The sequence below is a fragment of the Rutilus rutilus genome (genome assembly GCF_951802725.1).
Source record: "Rutilus rutilus genome assembly, chromosome: 2".
Lineage (NCBI taxonomy): Eukaryota > Metazoa > Chordata > Actinopteri > Cypriniformes > Leuciscidae > Rutilus > Rutilus rutilus.
The window spans coordinates 37,859,069-37,878,941 of NC_140210.1; the positions used below are offsets into that span (position 1 = coordinate 37,859,069).

The 19,873-nt window shown below is 37.4% G+C and overlaps 1 protein-coding gene across 3 annotated transcripts in view; it reads left to right on the plus strand.

Moving 5' to 3' along the window:
- The window catches only part of pkn1a (protein kinase N1a), a 50,261-nt gene that overhangs the window by 19,210 nt on the left and 11,178 nt on the right, over positions 1–19,873 (plus strand). Inside the window, exons 1-8 of one of the 3 annotated variants that reach the window (XM_084401876.1) lie at positions 160–504; positions 11,609–11,909; positions 12,282–12,430; positions 12,833–12,953; positions 15,447–15,592; positions 16,330–16,543; positions 16,636–16,830; positions 17,499–17,608. In XM_084401876.1, coding sequence (XP_084258002.1) covers positions 415–504; positions 11,609–11,909; positions 12,282–12,430; positions 12,833–12,953; positions 15,447–15,592; positions 16,330–16,543; positions 16,636–16,830; positions 17,499–17,608 — 1,326 coding nt within the window. In that variant the 5' untranslated portion in view covers positions 160–414. Of the gene's footprint in view, positions 1–159; positions 505–7,716; positions 7,978–11,608; positions 11,910–12,281; positions 12,431–12,832; positions 12,954–15,446; positions 15,593–16,329; positions 16,544–16,635; positions 16,831–17,498; positions 17,609–19,873 lie in introns of those variants that run through there. The other 2 variants (XM_084401877.1, XM_084401878.1) reach the window with 2 other exon arrangements.

Genomic DNA, 19,873 nt, shown 5'->3' on the forward strand with positions numbered 1-19,873 from the left:
ATAATTAATGCGTTCTGTTTAGATGATGGTCTCTGTATCATGCCTTGTGAACATGTTTGTCAGTAGACTACGCTACATGCACACACGCTCACAGACATGACTGGAGAGAGTTTAGATGGACTTGTAGAGGGTAAGGAAGTTGAGGGGTGGGGCTTAGTCACACTTTCTTTCACTGACTTAATCTGTCGCTTCGCTTTTTTTTTCTCCTCCTTCTGCGTCTCACCCCCACATCGTTTCCGTTTTTTTTTTTCGCCTTTCTTTAGTCGAGGGGGAAGCTGTCTCTGTTGTTTCATGAAGTGAAGTGGGTTTGATAAAGAGCCTTACGGCGGGGGGGGCGAGGTGGACTGACCGCCGCTCTAGAGGGAGATTTTACTAGCAGACTTTATCACAGCGCAGGGAGATAGAGGGTGTGACATGGCTTACGAGGAGGGAAGAAATACATCCCTCACAGAGCAGCACGACGTCGACGACGACATCCCACACCCAGAGACACCCAGAGAAGTGGTAGGCTTGCTAAAGACGCCCCAAATCCTGATCGTAAACTGGCTCTGAGTTTTTGTTGAAGCATACTCTATCATAAAGTCTTAGAGTCGATCTTGTTCAGTGAGTTCATATTCAGTGTACCATAGCTGAAGCGATGTGAAACGTGTTGTGCAAGAATGCAAATCCGTTGTGCATAAACCATTTTGTTTTTCTTCAGTTTAAATAAATGTTTTGTGACTTTAATCTAGTAAATTAATATTGTATTACATAAATCTATTATTTGTATTTCAAAAATAAAAAATATAAATACATTTATATGCCACTTTAAATAATCTTGTAAATGTATTATAAAATATTGATAATGTATTTTAAATTAAATCATTTAAAGTTCCTTTTAAAAATTGTGACTATATTGATATGAAATGCTGCAGTACTTTACATGTCAATTTGCACTTCCTTAAAATACACCATCTTTGGATTTCAAAATTTCTTTGTTCCTGTCTATCTCTCTACTTGTTTCTCTTTTGTTCCCGAGGAGTTAAACTTTTCCTGTTTGGGCTGACATTTATTTTCTTTGTGGACCGCGTCCTCCCTCCCCCAACATCTGATATCTTTGTGAGTTGCATCACGTCATTTCCTCTCATCCCCCTCTTCCTCTATGACTCTCCCTTGTGCTGTTCTGTCATTGTTTATGCTTTTCCTCTGCCTGACAGTCTTTATATCCTGTCTCACTCTCTCTTGGGTCTTCTTTAGTCCTTTGTGAGAATTGATGCATGTGAGCTGACCCACTGAGTTGGCTTCAGATGTTGTCTCAGTTGAGATCTGATGACTTGCGCGTGGTCGAAATGGTCGAAAGGATGCTGTGGTTGTAGGCTTAAACCATTGTTGCTGAAGTCGTATCGTTGAAAACCACATCAATTAGCGCTGGTGTCATCATGTCACAAAAAGTCCCACAGAAGAGTTTTTAGGGGTGTTTTTGCAGTGATCTGGTACTTCTGTCAGCCTCTGGGTGCCAGCTAGCCTGGGAAAACCCAGACAACTTCTGGCAAATTTAGATTTGCTCTGCAAGTAGTCTGGCAAAGAGCTCATTCAAGCCCATTTCTAATCCGTCGAAATCGAGGCACCAATCAGAAACGTTGGGGCGGGCTTTACACGATGACGATCGCTCTGATTGGTTTTAGGTCTATCCAATTGCGCCCTGAGGCATTTGAGTGACGTCCGTTGGTGAAGCGCACCAACTTTTAAATGCATTATTATATTCAAATTGCAAACACATGAGGACAGTCTCCATGAAAGACCCACTGGCAGATGAATGTGCTACTACATTTCTCTCCGAAACGGTAGGAAATTAAATTAGATTTAATAGAGGATTTTAACTGTGACAAGATGATTGACAGGGCAGTTTACGTGACAGGATGCACGCGACAGATCCGTCCGATAAAGATGACGAAGTAGTATGTCCCAAAGCTTGCCTACTTTTTTGCCACACATTCAAAAGTAAATACACATTCATAACTCAGTTACTACTGAGAATGGTCTGGTTTTAACCAGGCTAGGTGCCAGCACTTTTAAGGTTGGAAATGTGGATGATTTAATACACTGTCCATATGTTTCTGAATATGTTCGATCTATATCCAGGACACATTCAGAAGTCTCACTAAATCCTCTAAATATGTATGTACCAGATAAACCAAATATGAATTTCATGATAAATGGAAGATATAAAAAATCTAACCTATTGTCTGAATAAAAATACACAAACTAAAATCAATCATTTTAAATGCTAATATTCTGAATGCACTATTTAAGCATCTCAGCATATTTATTCTGAGATTTGTTAAAGATTACATTTAACAGTGTTATTAAAATATTAGTGTTTTTTTTTTATATATATTAACTTTAAGTGACCATGACGGTGCCAATAGCCTCGTGGGCAGCACGCCGACATATAGCGCAGTTGCACTTCGGGAGTCCCGAGTTCGAGTTCTGGCTCGTGGACCTTTCCCGATCCCGTCCCCCTCTCTCTCTCCAACTTCGCTTTGTGTCAACAAACTGTCCTATCATAATAAAAGGCAAAAATGCCATTAGTTGGGTAATCTAAATATAAAAAGATGGGAAATTAGCATGTATAATTAAATATACGATCTGCCAATACCGATATGGTAATGATTTATTGTACATCTCTTCCATCTAATGTTTTGTTGTAACTGGCACTTGGGGTTAAAATTATCACATTTGACATTTTAGAACTAACATTGTAAGCAAAATTCTTTCATCCACATGACATTTAGTATAATAATATTTGTATATGATATTTTACAATATATTATTTTGAACAAATAAATGCAAAGGGGCCATTCACACAGAACACATTTTTCCATTCCAATGCCCTACTTTTTCATTGTTTTTCTATGAAAACACGTGCTAGATGGGCGTGTATGACCATTGCGTTCACGTCTTTTGCAATGTCTCGCACATGAGCCCCGCGTTTTAAGACGCCATGTCAAGTTAAAAGAATTTAAACTGGATAGATTAGGTAAGCCAGAACCGGGAACACTTCCCATAAATCCTGATGTACTCGTTACATCATAAGAAGAATGGCATCTACGCTAATTCTAGTGTTTTTGTTTATCCTGAGGTTTTCCCGCAGCCTGCCGGATCCAGGCTGTATCCAGATCTGATGAAGGACCTTCGCCTGGACCCCGATGTCAAAGCGGGATGCTAAAGTGCCAACTAGTTTCTCCTTATGGAGGATCCCTTTACCACTCTACAGATAAAGCGTTGTCGGGAAAATTCGGTTCGCGTATCTACCCCGAAGTGATAAAATTCTTTATCAAAAATGTTAAGGCCAGACAAGTAGTTTTTTAAAGGACAAGTTCGGTATTTTACACTTAAAGCCCTGTTTACAGATAATTTCTGATGAATTAGAACGGTTAAGATTAAAATTTGGACACATGCTGCTGTCCCGAGAATTTTAGGTTTATTTCGCTTTCCCCAAAACCTCCAGAATGGGTGTATAGGTGCACTGGAACAATCCTTCCTAAAACGCATTAAACTTTCGTTTACAAAGACGTGAAACTCACCGAGTGGTCAGGGGTGTTCACTGGTATGCTCACTCATAAATCGCTGAAAAAGATGCTTTCCAACAGGTTTTATCGTAGTTTTTGTCCAACTCCATTGACTTGTATTGAATGTGCTGTGTGAGGTACGGTATTACTCCGCCGCTTCTTCTTCTGCTTCTTCTGTGTATTCAATGAAATGCCAGTGGTTTGCTTGCAATTGGCAAAGGTGCATTATCGCCACCAACTGGGCTGGAGTGTCTATTATTCAAGCTCTCAACGGAAGAATCTACGGGTGTGAGACGTTTGGAAAATTAGATCCACAGTTTTACAACGAATGGTAAAACACCTGTTGGAAAGCATCTTTTGCAGCGATTTTTGTGTGAGCATACCAGTGAACACCCCTGACCACTCGGTGAGTTTCACGTCTTCGTAAACGAAAGTTTAATGCGTTTTAGGAAGGATATGTTCGAGTGCACCTATACACCCATTCTGTAGGTGGGGGGGAAAGCGAAATAAACCTAAAATTCTCGGGACAGCAGCATGTGTCCGAATTTTAATCTTAACCGTTCTATTTCATCAGAAACGATCTGTAAACAGGGCTTTAAGTGTAAAATACCGAACTTGTCCTTTAAGGCTTGGTTTGTAGGGAATTACAAACCTGCGCACATATATTCAAACGCGCATACCAATAGACTGAACTCGTAATACGCATGCATCAGCATTCTCACAGGTTTCGCGTTTAAAGTCTGTGTAGAGTTTGTGTTAGCACTGCAGCCCCCAAGTTAATAACTAATGATCGTTGCGACGGAAGTGAATCAATCAAATTAACTTTAGCTGGAAAATAACTTTATTCAAGAACTGCTGTAAAGTCAAAACAATCTCTGTTACTTTAAACCAGGGGTGCCCAACCCTGCTCTTGCCGATCGACTGTCCAGCACAGTTCATCTCCAACCCTAATCAAACACACCTGCCTTTAATTTTCAAGTGATCCTGAAGACCTTAATTGGTTGCTTCAGATGTGTTTGATTAGGGTTGGAGATGAACTGTGCAGGACAGTCGATCGGCAGGAGCAGGATTGGGCACCCCTGCTTTAAACTATCCTTGTATCTCTGTAAAGCCGCTTTGGAACAATCTACATTGTTAAAAGCGCTATATAAATGAAGATGACTTGACTTGACTTGACTTTTACACGCAGCGCCACTCATCAATGTCAGTTCCAAAACAGTGGACCAATCAGAAGACCCTGGAGGCGCGGCAAACGCTGCAAGCTTTTGTTTACAGTAGCTAGTTTGCAACTGTTTTAATGGTGGCATCGGAGGATGGGTGTGAACCCAGACAGATCTCTGTTCTGTCGTTCTCTGTGCAGTGCCAGTTTTTATCAAGGTCAAATGCTCTAGCCAGTGAGATTATTTTCTTTTTTTTCCATGTCAAAAATAGTAGCTATCTGTGCTTCTGTTTGGCTATTTCCGTTATTGCACCACGTCTCAAAATCGCATCTTGTGATCCTCGCTTTCTGCACTGCGCTTTTAAAAAAAACATAAAAAAATGTTTTTAGACACAAAGACTCATTGTGTGAACATAAGTGCGCATAATAGACTTCTTTCAAAAACATTACAAAAATCTCACCAACCACAACCCTTTGAGCTATAGACGTAAAGTCAGATTCATTTACATATATTACCATTTCGTTAGGATTACCTGTGTAAACCAAAGCCTCGTGTGAGTTGGTGCTGTAATAAAGGGCTATTTTGATGCCACTGAGTCAAATCTTTCTCGCACTCTTCTGTTACTGTAAATGACTCATCTGTTTTTTGTGCAAACTAAACTTTACTGCAACAGTTTAGTCACTGTAATCTACTTTATCTGTGGTAGAATCTCTGCCAGTGTTGAAAGTGTGTTTTTGCAATTACACACATGAGCCCGAGGCTCTCAGTGTTCATTTGCTCTTTGATCAGATAGCAGTTTGATCACATTAACTGAGAAAGGGTCTCTTCTTCAGGGTGTCTGCTGTAAAAACAAAAAAATTGGTCCGTTGGTTTGATTTGTGATTATGTGACCCGTTTTCGAGTTTCAGTTGCACAATAGCTGCAGGCTGCTATCTTGAGTTACATCAAAGACTTCAAAAAGCAGCTGCTTCACGTTCCTCAAGTTTCAAACCAGCTATTTGGGTAAATTTCTAGTTGTAATAATTAATTAGGTTGATGTCATACAGTATCACACAAGGAAATGAGAAGCTGAGAATTAGAAAGCTGATGCCGTCGTCTCATAAACAATGAATTATACCCAACCGCACCGGGGGAATAGGCCACCGCTACTACAGTTTAGACCCTTTCTTTGCTCATCATTGGGAATATTTTTTTGGACATTTTACAGAACAAAGGCTACTTTTATCTTAATTAGTCTCAACTTAGTTTCAGAAAGTTTTTGTAATATTGTAGTATATAATGTGTAATTTTATTTAATACTTTTATTTAGCAATTGACAAATTATCACGATTATCAAAATGATCACGGTTTTGTTAAAATGAGATTAAAATGTTCAAAAAGATACGCACACTGAAAACATTTCAACACGTTTTATATTTGGAAATCAACAAACAACAAATAAAATTGCAGCTCTGTGCACTTTATTTTAAAGTATACCTATTAAATTATATGACCGTCGTCAATAGCAACGCATTATAACAGTGCACATCTCTTCTATCATCACGGACACGCTCTCTCGTTTCATTAAAATGCTATTATAAAGGAGGTTAGTGGATGATTCTTCAGCAGCAAATGTTATTATAGTGAAAAAAACACACAAAAAAACATTTAGTTTGGAACAAATAAAAGGTCAAATGCTCCACATTGCTCTTTGTATTGTTCTAAAATACATTGATGAAAAACAAAAACATGTATTTACATATAATATTAAATTAAAAGACATTTATTTTAAATGTATAGCGCAGCTTTTTCATGAGGCAACAACATTTGATAGATAGGACAGAACAAGAAAGACCATTAATAATCTTAATATAGAGCGCCAGAGTGGCTTATGCACATCCCGTGCGCAGAATGATGCGCTTTGAGTCATTGCGCGCAGCTCTTCGCGTTGAAAAGTTCAGGAAACAAGGGGAAGAGAACAGATATATTGATGCATAGTGTGTCTAGTGTATCTGATATGCTTAGTGTATATCTATGCAACCGTTTACTGAGCCTTTTCTGTTGTATAACAGTTGTAAATTTCAGTTACTATGCGCGTGAAGAACAATTCATAGTGTTCTCTACTCAAGTGTGATCTGACACCCGGGAGAAAGATGTTCTCATGATTTAGAAACAGAAATTAACTCCAGCGAGATAAAGTACTTTTTATAAAAAAACCATAGACCTTTTTCTACAAATAAAGTATAATAATGAGAACATTGATCTTGGTGTGAGTTACTGTCGTAACCGAACGCCACGCGCTGTTTGAATGCTGAATGGAGAATGACTGAGGACAGTGAGGAGAGATACAAATTTCCATTAACTTTAACTTAAATAATCATTTGTACCTCACATTAAGCTATCGAATGGCTTCAGAAGTCTTGGAATATAGTGCACGAAAACTTTAGTGGGGCTTAACAATAAGCTGCGAGTTTTCAAAATCGCGATAATCGAACACGGTTTTCGTGATAATTAAATTTTAAAAGATAATACTAACCGTCAGGACATTTTATCGTGATTTATCGTTCCATCCCTACCCAGGAATACATTACATTTTAAAATGTATTAAATTAGAAAACGGTATTATTACTGTTTTTACTGTATTTTTGATCAAGTAAATACAACCTTTGTGAACAAGGGACTTCTTTCAAAAGCAATAAAAATTATACCGACCCCAAACTTTAGTTTTTTTGTTCATTCCAACAAACTCCACTGCTTAGTTTATCTTGGTATATTGATATCTCCCGTCACACACGTGTGCTCAGTCATGCCATGTTCCTATGAAATGTTGTTTATGAAGGTCCTTCCTGCCTCGGGTTCTTAGACGTCTTTTGTCACATTGACTGAAACCACATTTTTATAAACTGATAAATGAACAATGGCTGCATGTTGAGTGCTAAATTTGATTGAAACATGGGTAATATTACTCGAAAGTGAAATAAAGACACATGCGCACACACACACACACACAAAACACACAATAGCCTTATTCCTCACGCTCGTGTCATCTAGTAAAGCCAAGCCTCGCAGAAAACAGGAAGAGACCGAGCAGAGGTTTAACCGGATATCCTGCACAGGGAGGGCGACCCTCGACCACAGCTTTCCCTTCCCTCATCTCTTTCTTTCTCTTTTCCTCCGTCTCCCTCTGTCTCTCTGTTTCTATGCTTCTGGATATTGGTGTCATTATCGGAGAGAGGAGAATGTGTTGGTCTGGTGAATGGGATCACTGGGAATATCTGGTCATACAGGTGACAATCTATTTGACAGGATCGTTGGCCGTCAAAATGATTTCTACAGATGAGGTTTTCCATCGGTTGTGTAAGGCAGAACATTGATATAGCAAATCTGTAGGAGTTTATTGCCACCTTTGTATTCAGTTTCACAAATTATGACTGGATTTAAGATAGTAAATAGATTTAAAAAATGCGTCGTTGTTGAAAAATGTGTCGGCTGTGGTCACTTTTCTTGATTGTTTAGTGGGTTTGACTAGTGCGCAAACTTGTGTAACATTTGTTTGAGGTTTTATAAAGTGGTTTTAGTGTTTTCAATGTCCTTTTGAAGTGTTTTTGTGGTTTTGTGTGTATTTTTACATAGGTTTCCAATTGTCTGTTATCTCCGAAAACAGTGTTGATTTTTTTTTTCTCGTAATTTACAAAAGTAAACATTTACAGACAGTTTGCATTCAACTGTTGTAATCAATGGTGGTTGCTTTTAAAAAGCTCTTTTGTCTAAGAATTTATTTTTCCCTCTAGATTTGATAAGTTGAAGCATATTTAATTAAAAAAACGTTTTTTTTGTTGTTGTTTTTTTAACCAATGATGTCCTGAAATGCAAATGTTTTTAAGTAATTTGTTTCTGGCAGGCAGGGGTATCTTAGCAAGAAGTGAATAGCATCCCAACGTGGAAGTCATGACTAGCAGGATGGAAAACAATAGGGCAAGTGACCCAAAATGTCTGGAATCCACTGTTAATGTTAGATGTTTCCAAGCTGTAGTTCAAAATGTGTTGATCTAATATGAGTAACTTGAAGTGGACTGTCAGAGACATTGTTGTGCTGATCACCTTTTTTAGCTTGTTTCTGGACACCTGGATTTTGAGAACGCAGTTCACAATGTTCACAAAATTCCTGAGAGATATTTAAGGATGTTCAAAAAAATGTTCGTGTTATGATACTGAGAATAAGGCTGGTGTATATTGCACACAAAAGTTAGTCAAAAATCGAGTCAAGGTGCTCGTTTATATCAGTCCTCCGGGAAGCAAAGTGGTGTTTAAAGGGACCAAGATAGAAGTAGGCTAATCGGTGGAATGGGAAAGTTTGCAATTTATTACGCATCTGAACTATATAATCGCCCAGTCTATTCTGCTAAATGTGACTTTAAGGCATGAAGATATTAAGATATTATAATCTTTGATTTTGACAATTTTATAATCCAAATTTGTTTTACAACTTGGAAACACATTTTTTTTTAAATCTTTTTTTCAGATCTTGTAGGTTTCAGATTAACATTAGCATTATAGCTGCACGATTCTGGATACATTGAGAATCACAATGTTTTTTTGTTTTTTTCAAATAGAGATCACGATTCTCCAACGATTCTGAATAGACAACCAAACAAAATAACGCAATTTACTAGAGGTTCTGATAAAATGTATCTAATTTGTTTGAATTAAATGTAAAAAAAAAGAAAAGAAATGGGTTTGAATGAATGATTCAATGACTCACTCACACAGACTTTTGTTTCTTAACAAATCTCAAATGAATGATTCAATGACAAATACATTTAAGTCACATGTCGCCACCTACTGGTGTAATGATATAATTGATTAAATCTTTACTTTGAAAAGATGATTTATTCTATTTTGATCGCTACCATAAACATTAGTGTTTATATCCGAACTTTTATACTAGGGATGGGCATTTTTCAAAAATATTGCATTCGAATATTCGGGCTCATAAAATTCGAATATTCGAATATTCGTTTATTTAAATGACGTTTAACGAAAAATACGTTATTTTTTAAGGTAATTTTTTTTTTACGTTTTGTCACCATTTCTGAAGAAGCTTATGATTAGGCAATATACACAACAAGCTTACAACATGTGTTAAAGTTTTCTTTTAATTGAAAACATTAAACAGTAGGCCTATGTGTAAACAAAAAAATATAAGAACAAAAGGATTATGCTCAAGCAGCGCGAACGGAAAAAAACGCCTAATAAAGCAGAGTAGCAGATTGCGCCAGTTATCGTACAGAACGTACACATACACTCGAGTCAGCATATGATTATCGTGTTTATATTGTTTCACGTTTATGTTGAGAAAAACAATAATATCCTCATGGAGGGACGCCGCGAGCAATTTATGCTCGAGTGAGAAAACGCGGTGCGCTGACAGACGTTTCAGAGAAACAAAGATAACGGTGTTCTAGTTCTAAGTTTCTAACAGCACCTTGCGTTTTCTGTTCTTAAACCTCTCTCTCAAAGAAAACTTAAAGGAAGAATATACCTCAATATCATTTTACTATTAGATAAGTTATCATCTCGGATCACTCGCACTACAGCTGCGCTTACCTGCAGTCGTGATGCAGTGATAGACAGCTGTCTTTCCTCAGTCGACTGCTGCTGTTTGGATTTCATGTGATTTCTCATTGTGGTGATGATATTATAACTCCAGATTAATAAATTAATTTGATCAAAAGTAATTCCATTTTGTAAAATCATTTAGTAACCTCATTTTCGACTAGTAATTCCAAACTTCGCGAGGCAGACGACGACATTATGATAAAATACAAACAACTTGTTAAACATGCGCCACAGTGCCACCCAGTGCATTTAATTATAACTGCGAGTTAGTGCTTGGGATTTATCAGGGATTCACTGCATTGACGACCCGCAAAGTATTTACGGCTTCATAAATTCGATAAAATTCGAATAGTATTTTATTTTTCGAATAATAATTACAGATCGAATATTCGAAAATTCGAATATTCGTGCACATCCCTATTTTATACCAGTACTTCTGTGATAATTTGAATTATAATAGCACAGAAATAATGATACTGTGTGGTTGAAAAAACTGTTTATGAAGTTTCATACATGACAACTGCTCTCTCTGGGGCAGCGCCAAGGCAGATTTGAATGTTCTCTGTGATCGTACTTGTCAAAGGTTTAATAGACATAGCAAATTGCTGTCATTTAGGAGCTAGATTGTGTGGATGTTTGAATCGAGATCACGGTCGTTTAAAGGCTGTGACGCACCAAGCCAATGGTCGGCTGTCAGGCAGTGTTGAGACATTTTTGAGCATTGGTGGGTTTATTTTTTTCAGTGTGTCCCACACCGCTGGATCTAGCTGTACGCTGGCGGGTTTTTTTTTTTTTGATACAGCATGTTCAATCGGCATTGGCCCATCGTTGAGAGAGTGAACTCTGATTGGCTGTTCAGCTTTGATTGACAAATGACTATAGATACTTGCTGATATAGACAGATATTTACTTAAATGATGCAGGCACAGAACGCACATGCTAGTTGAAAGTTTCGTTAAGTCCTTTTGGTGTGTTCAGGCACAGCTTTTTGGCTGACAACTGGCAACAACACAGTCAGCTTTTGTCACCGCTAGTTTTTTGACGTTGACGTGGGCTTTACGATTAACTGTGCAGCTCTACCCAACAGCATGTAAATACAAGAATATTGCACTTATTGGTCAGATGGTCTTTTACTGTTGGCACTTCTTAGCCAGATAAGCTACAATGCGGATAAGACTTCATGCCAACATTCAAAGTGATCTCAATGGAATGCATTTAGTGAATTACTAAGATCTTTTAGGATATGTAAAGCTGAGTTTGATCTGCTTTATCTTTAAACTTCTTCTTTCTGTTTTGCAGAGTGATCCCGGTGGGTTGTCGGTACTAGAGCAGCTAGGCTTGGACCACAGCTCCGATTTCTCTGACACGAGTGTTCAGCTGCGATTGGATGAACAGCGAGAGCGAATCCGTAGGGAAATCCGTAAGGAGCTGAAGATTAAAGAGGGGGCAGAGAACCTCCGCAGAGCCACTACAGATAAACGAAATGCTCAGCAGGTGGAGAGTCAGTTGCGGAGCTCCAATCGACGTCTGGATACGCTCCAAGATCAACTACAAGAGCTGGATGCTTATATTGTCGTCAAAGGGACGGATGATTCACGTGGTGAGTAGACGGACACTGCTGTATGTGAGGGATGATGACGTAGTGACTTCATGAAAGAAAAATACTTTTTAATTTTAAGATGTATGTATACACATACATACATACATACATACATACATAGCCTACATAACAGATTTAATTAACAATTTGATGTCATGTTTTGATTTACTTAGATTATGCTCATCCATTATTCCAATACTCATAAATATTTAAATCCAACAAAAACACATATGTTTAAAAATAAATTATAGATGACTGCAATATTAATAATTCATGTTTTTTCATAAAAAAACTGATTTTACACATTGCAAGTCCCATTTTTAAATCCCTCAACCCACGGCTAACTGTCATTTTTCACTTCTTGCGGTTTAGATGATGTTCCTCAGTCTCCAGGAGCAGAGAGCAGATCGTCGGCCCATAATGAGAGAATCGCTGCACTGGAAAGGCAGTTAAACATCGAACTCAAAGTCAAACAGGGGGCTGAAAATATGATCCCCATCTACGCCAATGGCTCCACTAAGGTAGACAAATGCACACACAAACGCTCTGTTCCAAAACGCAGTGAATCTCTACTGCCGTTCAAAAGTTTGACGTCGGTAAGAGTGTTTACATATTTTTGAAAGTCTCTCATGCTCACTAAGGCTGCTTTTGTTTGATCAAAAATACAGTAAAAACTGTAATATTGTGAAATATTATTACAATTTAAAATAACTGTTTTTTTGTGGGTTTTTTTATGTTTTAAAATGTAATTTATTCCTGTGATGGGAAAGCTGAATTTTCAGCTAATGTCAAACTCCAGCGCTGAATGCTATTTGCATGGCTCATGAAGTTGCTCTCTATGTAGGTGGCAAGGAAGCTCACTAGACTAGAGTCTGTCAAAAGATGTTTACTCACTGTTTAATGATGTGTGTGTGGGTTGTCAGGATAAGAAAATGTTGCAGACAGCTCAGCAGATGCTACAGGACAGCAAGACAAAGATTGACATCATCCGCATGCAGATCCGGAAAACAGTGCAGGCCTACGAACACAATGATGATACACCAGGTACGGATGAGTGTGTCTGTATGTGTGCTACTGCTTTGCTGCTTTTAGAGTCTGATTTCATAGATGAGCAGAGAAATAAACAGATCAATAACCACCTGAATCTCATGAGTGGTGTGTGTGTGTGTTTGGTCAGGTGTACAGTGTTTATGCACAAGCAGTGAGTGCATGTCATATGGATCAATAAATGTATGTTATGACCCCATTTGGCTTAGAGTGAGACACACACACACACACACACACACACACAGGATCAGGTAACTGATGACAGTCAGTTCCCGCTCTCCATTTCCTTTACTCCTGAGAAAGACACACAGCTCTTGATTAAACAGTTTACACCAAAAAGCGGTAATCTATAAAACATAGAACAAACACAAACAAATAAGGGGTCACATTCAAATAGATTAATAAATAACAAATAATTTACCTACTTTCAATTGGTTCATTTTCATATGAAGTAAATTTATCCCAGTAACCATTAAATAAATAGCTTTAACTTGCAAGTTAAAGTACATTTTATTTAGTACACAGTATTTTATCCATTGTCCACATACACTACCATAAAAGATTTGGGGGTCAGTTTAACGTTTCTTTTACAAGAAATGTTTTTGTTTTACATAGTTTTATTCAGCAAGGATGCAGTAAATTGATCAAAAGTAACCGTAAAGACTTTCACAATGCTGTTCTTTTGAACTTTCTAATCATCAAAGAATCCCGGTTTGCACGTAAATATTAAGCAGCACAGCTGTTTTCAACATTGATAATAGTAATAAATGTTTCATGAGCAGCAGATCAGCATATTAGAATGATTTCTGAAAGATCATGTGACACTGAAGACTGGAGTACTGATGCTGAAAATCCAGCTTTCCAACACAGAGTAAAATACATTTTAAAATGTATTGAAATAGAAAACAGTTATTCTCAAAAAACTCTATTTTTGCTCAAATAAACGCAGCCTTGGTGAGCATTAAAGACTTACATATAGATACATTCTTATAAGATAGTGTCTTAATAATATCGTATGCAGATTTACTTCTAAAGTAAATGGATCTTGTTTTAAGGATGTTTGTACTGGACTAATACTTATCATTTTTTATTGTCATTTGAAATGTTATCTCGGTTTAATTGAAAATTCCCTTGCGTTATGATGATAACACAAAAACCTAAAATGTATACGCTTTTAAAGTAATTATAGCTTATGAAATCATCATCAGACATAGACCAGGGACTGTATGATATAAAACAAAATGTTTCAGGCTCATAGCAGCATTAGGTAACACAAACACACATTCTTTAACACTCCCGTATAAACACACATACACCTTTAATGTGTACATGTACACACATGCACTCGTCGGGAGTCTGTTTATGAAATTGTCACCTGATTCAGCTTTATGCCTTATTAGGACACAAAAACCGGTACAGTCAATCCTTCTTTACTTCTTTTTCTCTGTCTTATTAAATCTGTCTTATTAAATCTCTGTCTTTATAAATCCACTAATTCAAGTGACATTTTCACTCAAACTCATCCTTTTGTCATCTTTTTGCCTCTAGGCGGTAGGGTGATTGTTTACTAGGCGGTCCAAACACACGCACTCTCTCACACACAAGCAGGCTCATCTAGTCTCAACTGTATTAAAAATATATGTAAATCAGAAATAGTAAACAGCCTCTAGTCTCGTTTATGTTAGAAGATTGACAATATTCCCTGTACTCGGGAATGCTTTGAACTGCTTGCATTGCAGCCAGACACGGAGAAATGTTTATATAAACCCGGAACAGCATGTCAATGTTTTTTTTGATGGTATGACAGAATAATATAACACCATAGCATCTTAATCTTTCAGTTTATAATCTCTAATAATCCTCTTATTTCTAAAAGTCTGTAGCTGGCAGCATGGCAGACCTCTGATGATATACAATCATCTCCCCCAGTTTGCATAAGTATAGTAATTACTATATGGAAGCTCGCTGTCCTGATCCAACATCATCCCTCGCCCTCTTCAAAGTCTTATAGATGCACATGACCTTGTGTACCTTTTAATGCATCTTAGACTTAATGTCTGTTTTGAGATCACATTCAGTTTCAGTTTCATTTCGGTTAATGGGTGGTTGATGTGACATTTCAATGATATGTCCCTAAATTTTAGGGTTTTAATTAAATTTGAGGAAAACATTTTATGACATGAAATTAAGAATAAATATTTAACATTCAGCATTATTTCTAAGATATATATAAGAATTATAATAAATAAATATATAAAATATTTACCAGTGATTTTTGTTGTTGTTGCACTTTATATAAATGTTCTCTAATTCAAATGAGTTTGTGCAGTTCAATTTAACTTCTAAATAAATTCTCCCTTGCTGTTTTAATTACGGGGTTACAATGGCTGTGACACATTCAGGCTTATGTGATAGCTTGTGTAATTTGCTGTCAGAATGTGAGTGATATTGATAGCCTAAATATGTTTTTGTGTGTGTGTTTCTCTTCAGGAAAGCCTGACCCATGTGGTATGGAGCTACGGATTGAGGAGCTCAGACACCATTACCGTGTAGAGCACGCTGTCGCTGAGGGAGCCAAAAATGTCCTCAGACTTCTCGGAGCCAGTAAAGTACAGGACAAGAAGGCCATGTCAGAGGTAAAACGATATTGTGTTGTCTGTTGTGTTGTCATTCCAATAGTTTGGGGTCAGTAATTTTTTTTTTTTTTTAGCAAGGATATGTTAAATAGATCATAAGTGACAGTAAAGATTTTTTACATTGTTAAAAAAAGTTTTAAATGCTGTTTTTTTTTTTTTTTTACTTGTCTTTATCAAAGAATCCTGGGAAAAAAAGTATCACAGTTTCCACGAAAAAATATTAAGCAGCACAACTGTTTTCAACATTGATTACAGTAAGAAATGTTTCTTGAGCAGCAAATCAGCATATTATAATGATTTCTGAAGGATCATGTGACACTGAAGACTGGAGTAATGATGCTGAAAATTCAGCTTTGTCATCACAGGAATAAATTACCATATTACTATATTTAATTTTAAAATATTTAAAAGTAGAAAACTGTTATTTTCAATTGTAATAGTATCTCATAGTATTTTTGTATTTACTGTATTTTTGTATATATCAAATAAATGCTATATAAATTTTATATAATTCATTATATAAAATCTTTCGAAGCCATTTAAAAAAATCTTACGGACCCCAAACTTGAACAGTAGTGTATATTACATTACATTACATTGTATTGTATTATAAAAATGGCATGTAGCTTTCAGTTAAATCTTTATCTCCTGTTATTTAGGTAAACACTGTCTTTTCCAATTAAGTGAGTAATTAAGTCTAACGCATTGAGTAATTCTTCCTCTCTCTGCTTCTTCAGGCTCAGTGTCGTCTGAGCGAGTCGTCTCAGAGGTTGGATCTGCTGAGAGATTCATTAGATCGGCGATTGGCAGAACTTCCTGAGGATCATCCCAAAGCATGTGTCATTAAAGAGGAGCTGGTTTTAGCCTCCTCACCAGCATTCAGCTCCCGACACGGCGCCCCCTACCTGCACAACCAGTACAGCACCCTCTCCAAACCCTCTCCTCTCACTGGTATTCAAACACGATATTTATTTCATTTAGTTTAGTAGAAGTCGTCAGCTTCTGGCTTCTAAGTTCTGATTGTTTTTTGTATCTATGTGCAGGCACTCTTCAGGTCACATTGCTGGGCTGTATGGGTGTGCTGGAGGTGGTTCCCGGCCGTTCCCGGGGCAGCCAGGTGTTGTTGCCGTGTTACAGTCCGGGAGAGGGGCGGTCCTTCATGCGGAGTGGAAAAGGCCTGTACGGTCGCAGCGGAAGTGTGAGCGGAAAAACACCCCCCAAAACAGACGAACTTTCCTGTGAGTTTAGAGGATGTAACATTCGCAGTGTGATTAGTCCGTGGTGATGTGTGAGTTATGTCTGTCATGTGCGATGACAGTTTTGCATTGAACAGAACAGGATGTAGTGCATCAGAGCTTATAACACTTGGGGTGATTGCCTATTGAAGACAGACCTACTGTGAGCTCTGAGGTTGCTAATCGACGGTGTTTGCTTCTGTCGAAGCCGTTGGATTGCATGATTTCAGCTTATTTTGTTCAAATAATCATGTTTAACAGATGAATATGTGGTGGGAAACTACATTACCCATGATGCTGTGCAAAAATTCCACCAATCAAAGAGTCCAAGCACCAAGCTAGACACGATAAACTTAAAATATATTGTTTCTATAGATATAATCAACAACTTTAAATGAGTAGTTTTATATTTCTCCATAGTTTTTCAGTCTGTTATATTGATCACAATGGTTCATAGGCTTGTAGTTGGTTTCCATCATAAAAGCCATTGAGTACACAATCTTGTACCTTTGTCTTCTTTGTATCTGTTTTTTTTGCTTTTAATAAAGCTTTGTTATGATATGATTCACCTCATAGCTGGTTGGCTTGGTTCATGGCTTATAACACTTTAACTTAATTTGATCTCAATTAATAGGCATAGTTTTGAAATGATGTCTGTTGTGTGTTCGCAGCGGAGGTGAGTGCGGTGCTGAAGCTGGATAACTCAGTCGTGGGCCAAACGGCATGGAAGATGGTTGGAGAACAGGGCTGGGATCAGACTTTCACCATAGAGCTGGAGAGAGTGAGTTCATTGTAGATTTACACAGATTAGAGCTTCAGTGTCTGTTTCATTAATTAAAGCTCCAGGCAATAGGCTGTAATTATAATTACGAAAAACATCAGTGACTTAACCGCCAACTGGGGCATCTCAAATAACTCTTACACAAGCAATGACACGCTATTCTGTCTATTTAGGAGCGGGGAAAGCTTACTGAACATGCAGAATGATAAACAGTAGAGTTGAGCCGGATACTCGGCTGAAACGAGTATCCGGTACGGATAAAGCACTTTTGTCGAGTACGAGTATTATACGAGTAATACGAGTCAATATCTGTGCTTGGATTAAAAAAAAAAAAGAAAGTTATGTTGAGATTAGGGCTGGGCGATATATCGATATAAAGAATATATATATATATATATATATATATATATCTTTTTTTTTTAAATGCGATAGGGAATTAGACCATATCGCATATATCAATATAGTTCAAATTTGCGCTGTGATCCTTGCTCCAAGCAAGCTGACCCGGAGCTCTCTGCACTGCTCCCCGCGCCCCCGCCCCTCCTTTTCCACTTTGCGTGCGTGTTTTGAGCATGTTATGTTATAACATGAAATAAAGTCTTTCACCTCAGAAAAACGGGCTTTCTTGTCCTGTCAGCCGTTATACTGTAGTCGTAGTAGCGCACACTCAATTGCACGCGCATGCGGCGGCGCGCGCTGTGTATCGCCTCACTGTATATAAAGGGCAAAATAAACTACGAGCATGCAACGCCGTTACGTTGTAAATTACACGAAATAAAAGTAATGCAGGTATAATTCTCATTCTATTCACCAGGAGCAGTTTCCATGTTTCATTAACAGTTCTTGTTAGTATTGTGTATTCACCATGGTAACTGTCGTTTCAATATTAACCCCAAAATGCCACTATTTTTCTTTGTGTTATTTTTTTATATTTTTAAATGACTGTGGTGGCTCATACCAACATTGTATTAACAAAAACTAGTTTGGGACTGCTATTTAATACCTTTAGCATAGACCAATGTTTATTAGTACTAGTCTTTACTATTAGTCATATTCTTACAATTTATGTTAAGTAAAGGGGGACAGTACTTCAGTGTGTGTGTCAACAAATTTTGAAAAAAATAAAACATGAAAAATAAAAAAATATCGGGATAGCCTATCATATATCGAAATTCAGCCTAAATATATCGGGATATGACTTTTGGTCCATATCACCCTGCCCTAGTTGAGATGAAAACTCTTGTTCATTACATTTTACTTCATAATTGCAACCGCATGTGTTGTATTCATTGTTGCAAAACTTGTTCTGTAGTTCGTTTGTTATCGTGATCAAAACCATTGATCTGAAGCTCAATGCTGATGCTGTCATGTAAATAGTTTTCTAATCAGCAATAAATATAACAATTTCTGATCAACCCATATCAATTGCATGCTTAAAATAACATACCGGTTAAAGCCCCGCCCATTTCAAGACAACCCAACCCACTTCCGGGTTAAATCCCGCCCACTTCCGGGTTAGGCCCCACCCAGTCCGAGTACAGATACAGATACAGATAATTCATATGGTTAACAGATACAGATACAGATACAGATAATGCTGTACTCGCTCATCCCTAATAAACAGCCAAGCAAATTAAGACATGCTTGTCTTTTTTGGCCAGGATATATAATATCTAGGGGTGGGAATCTTTTACCATCTCACGATTCGATTCGATTCCGATTCTTGAGGCCACGATTCGATTCAAAATCGATTTTCGATTCAAAACAATTCGATTTTATTCATAATGATTTCTAATCAGGTTTCTGATCATGATCTACTCTCATCTGCTTTGCTATACAGAATGACAAACGGAGACATTAAAGTGTCTTTTTCACATTTATTAAGTTCAATTCTCAGGGAAGTGCCTTTTATCAAAAACAGTGAAAAAAATTGTTTTACTTGGTACTTTTAAAGCAAAGTATTTATGATGACCCATAACGAACTTACTTCCAATACTTCCTATATTAATTTTATTAATAAAACAAATGGAAGTGATTTGGCAAGTCAACTGTAAGGTTACATTTGCCAGCATATGTCCCAACATTGCTGAGAACCAACAGGAAAATAAATGTGTGCTTGTACTAGCAGCATACTTGTAGTAAATTAATACAAACTTCAGCATATTCTGAATCTCTAGCATAGTAGCATTTAATAATAGACTTCTAAACAACATCCTCTTGTTATTTCCAATGAGCAATATAATCCTTCAGACAAAAAAAACATTT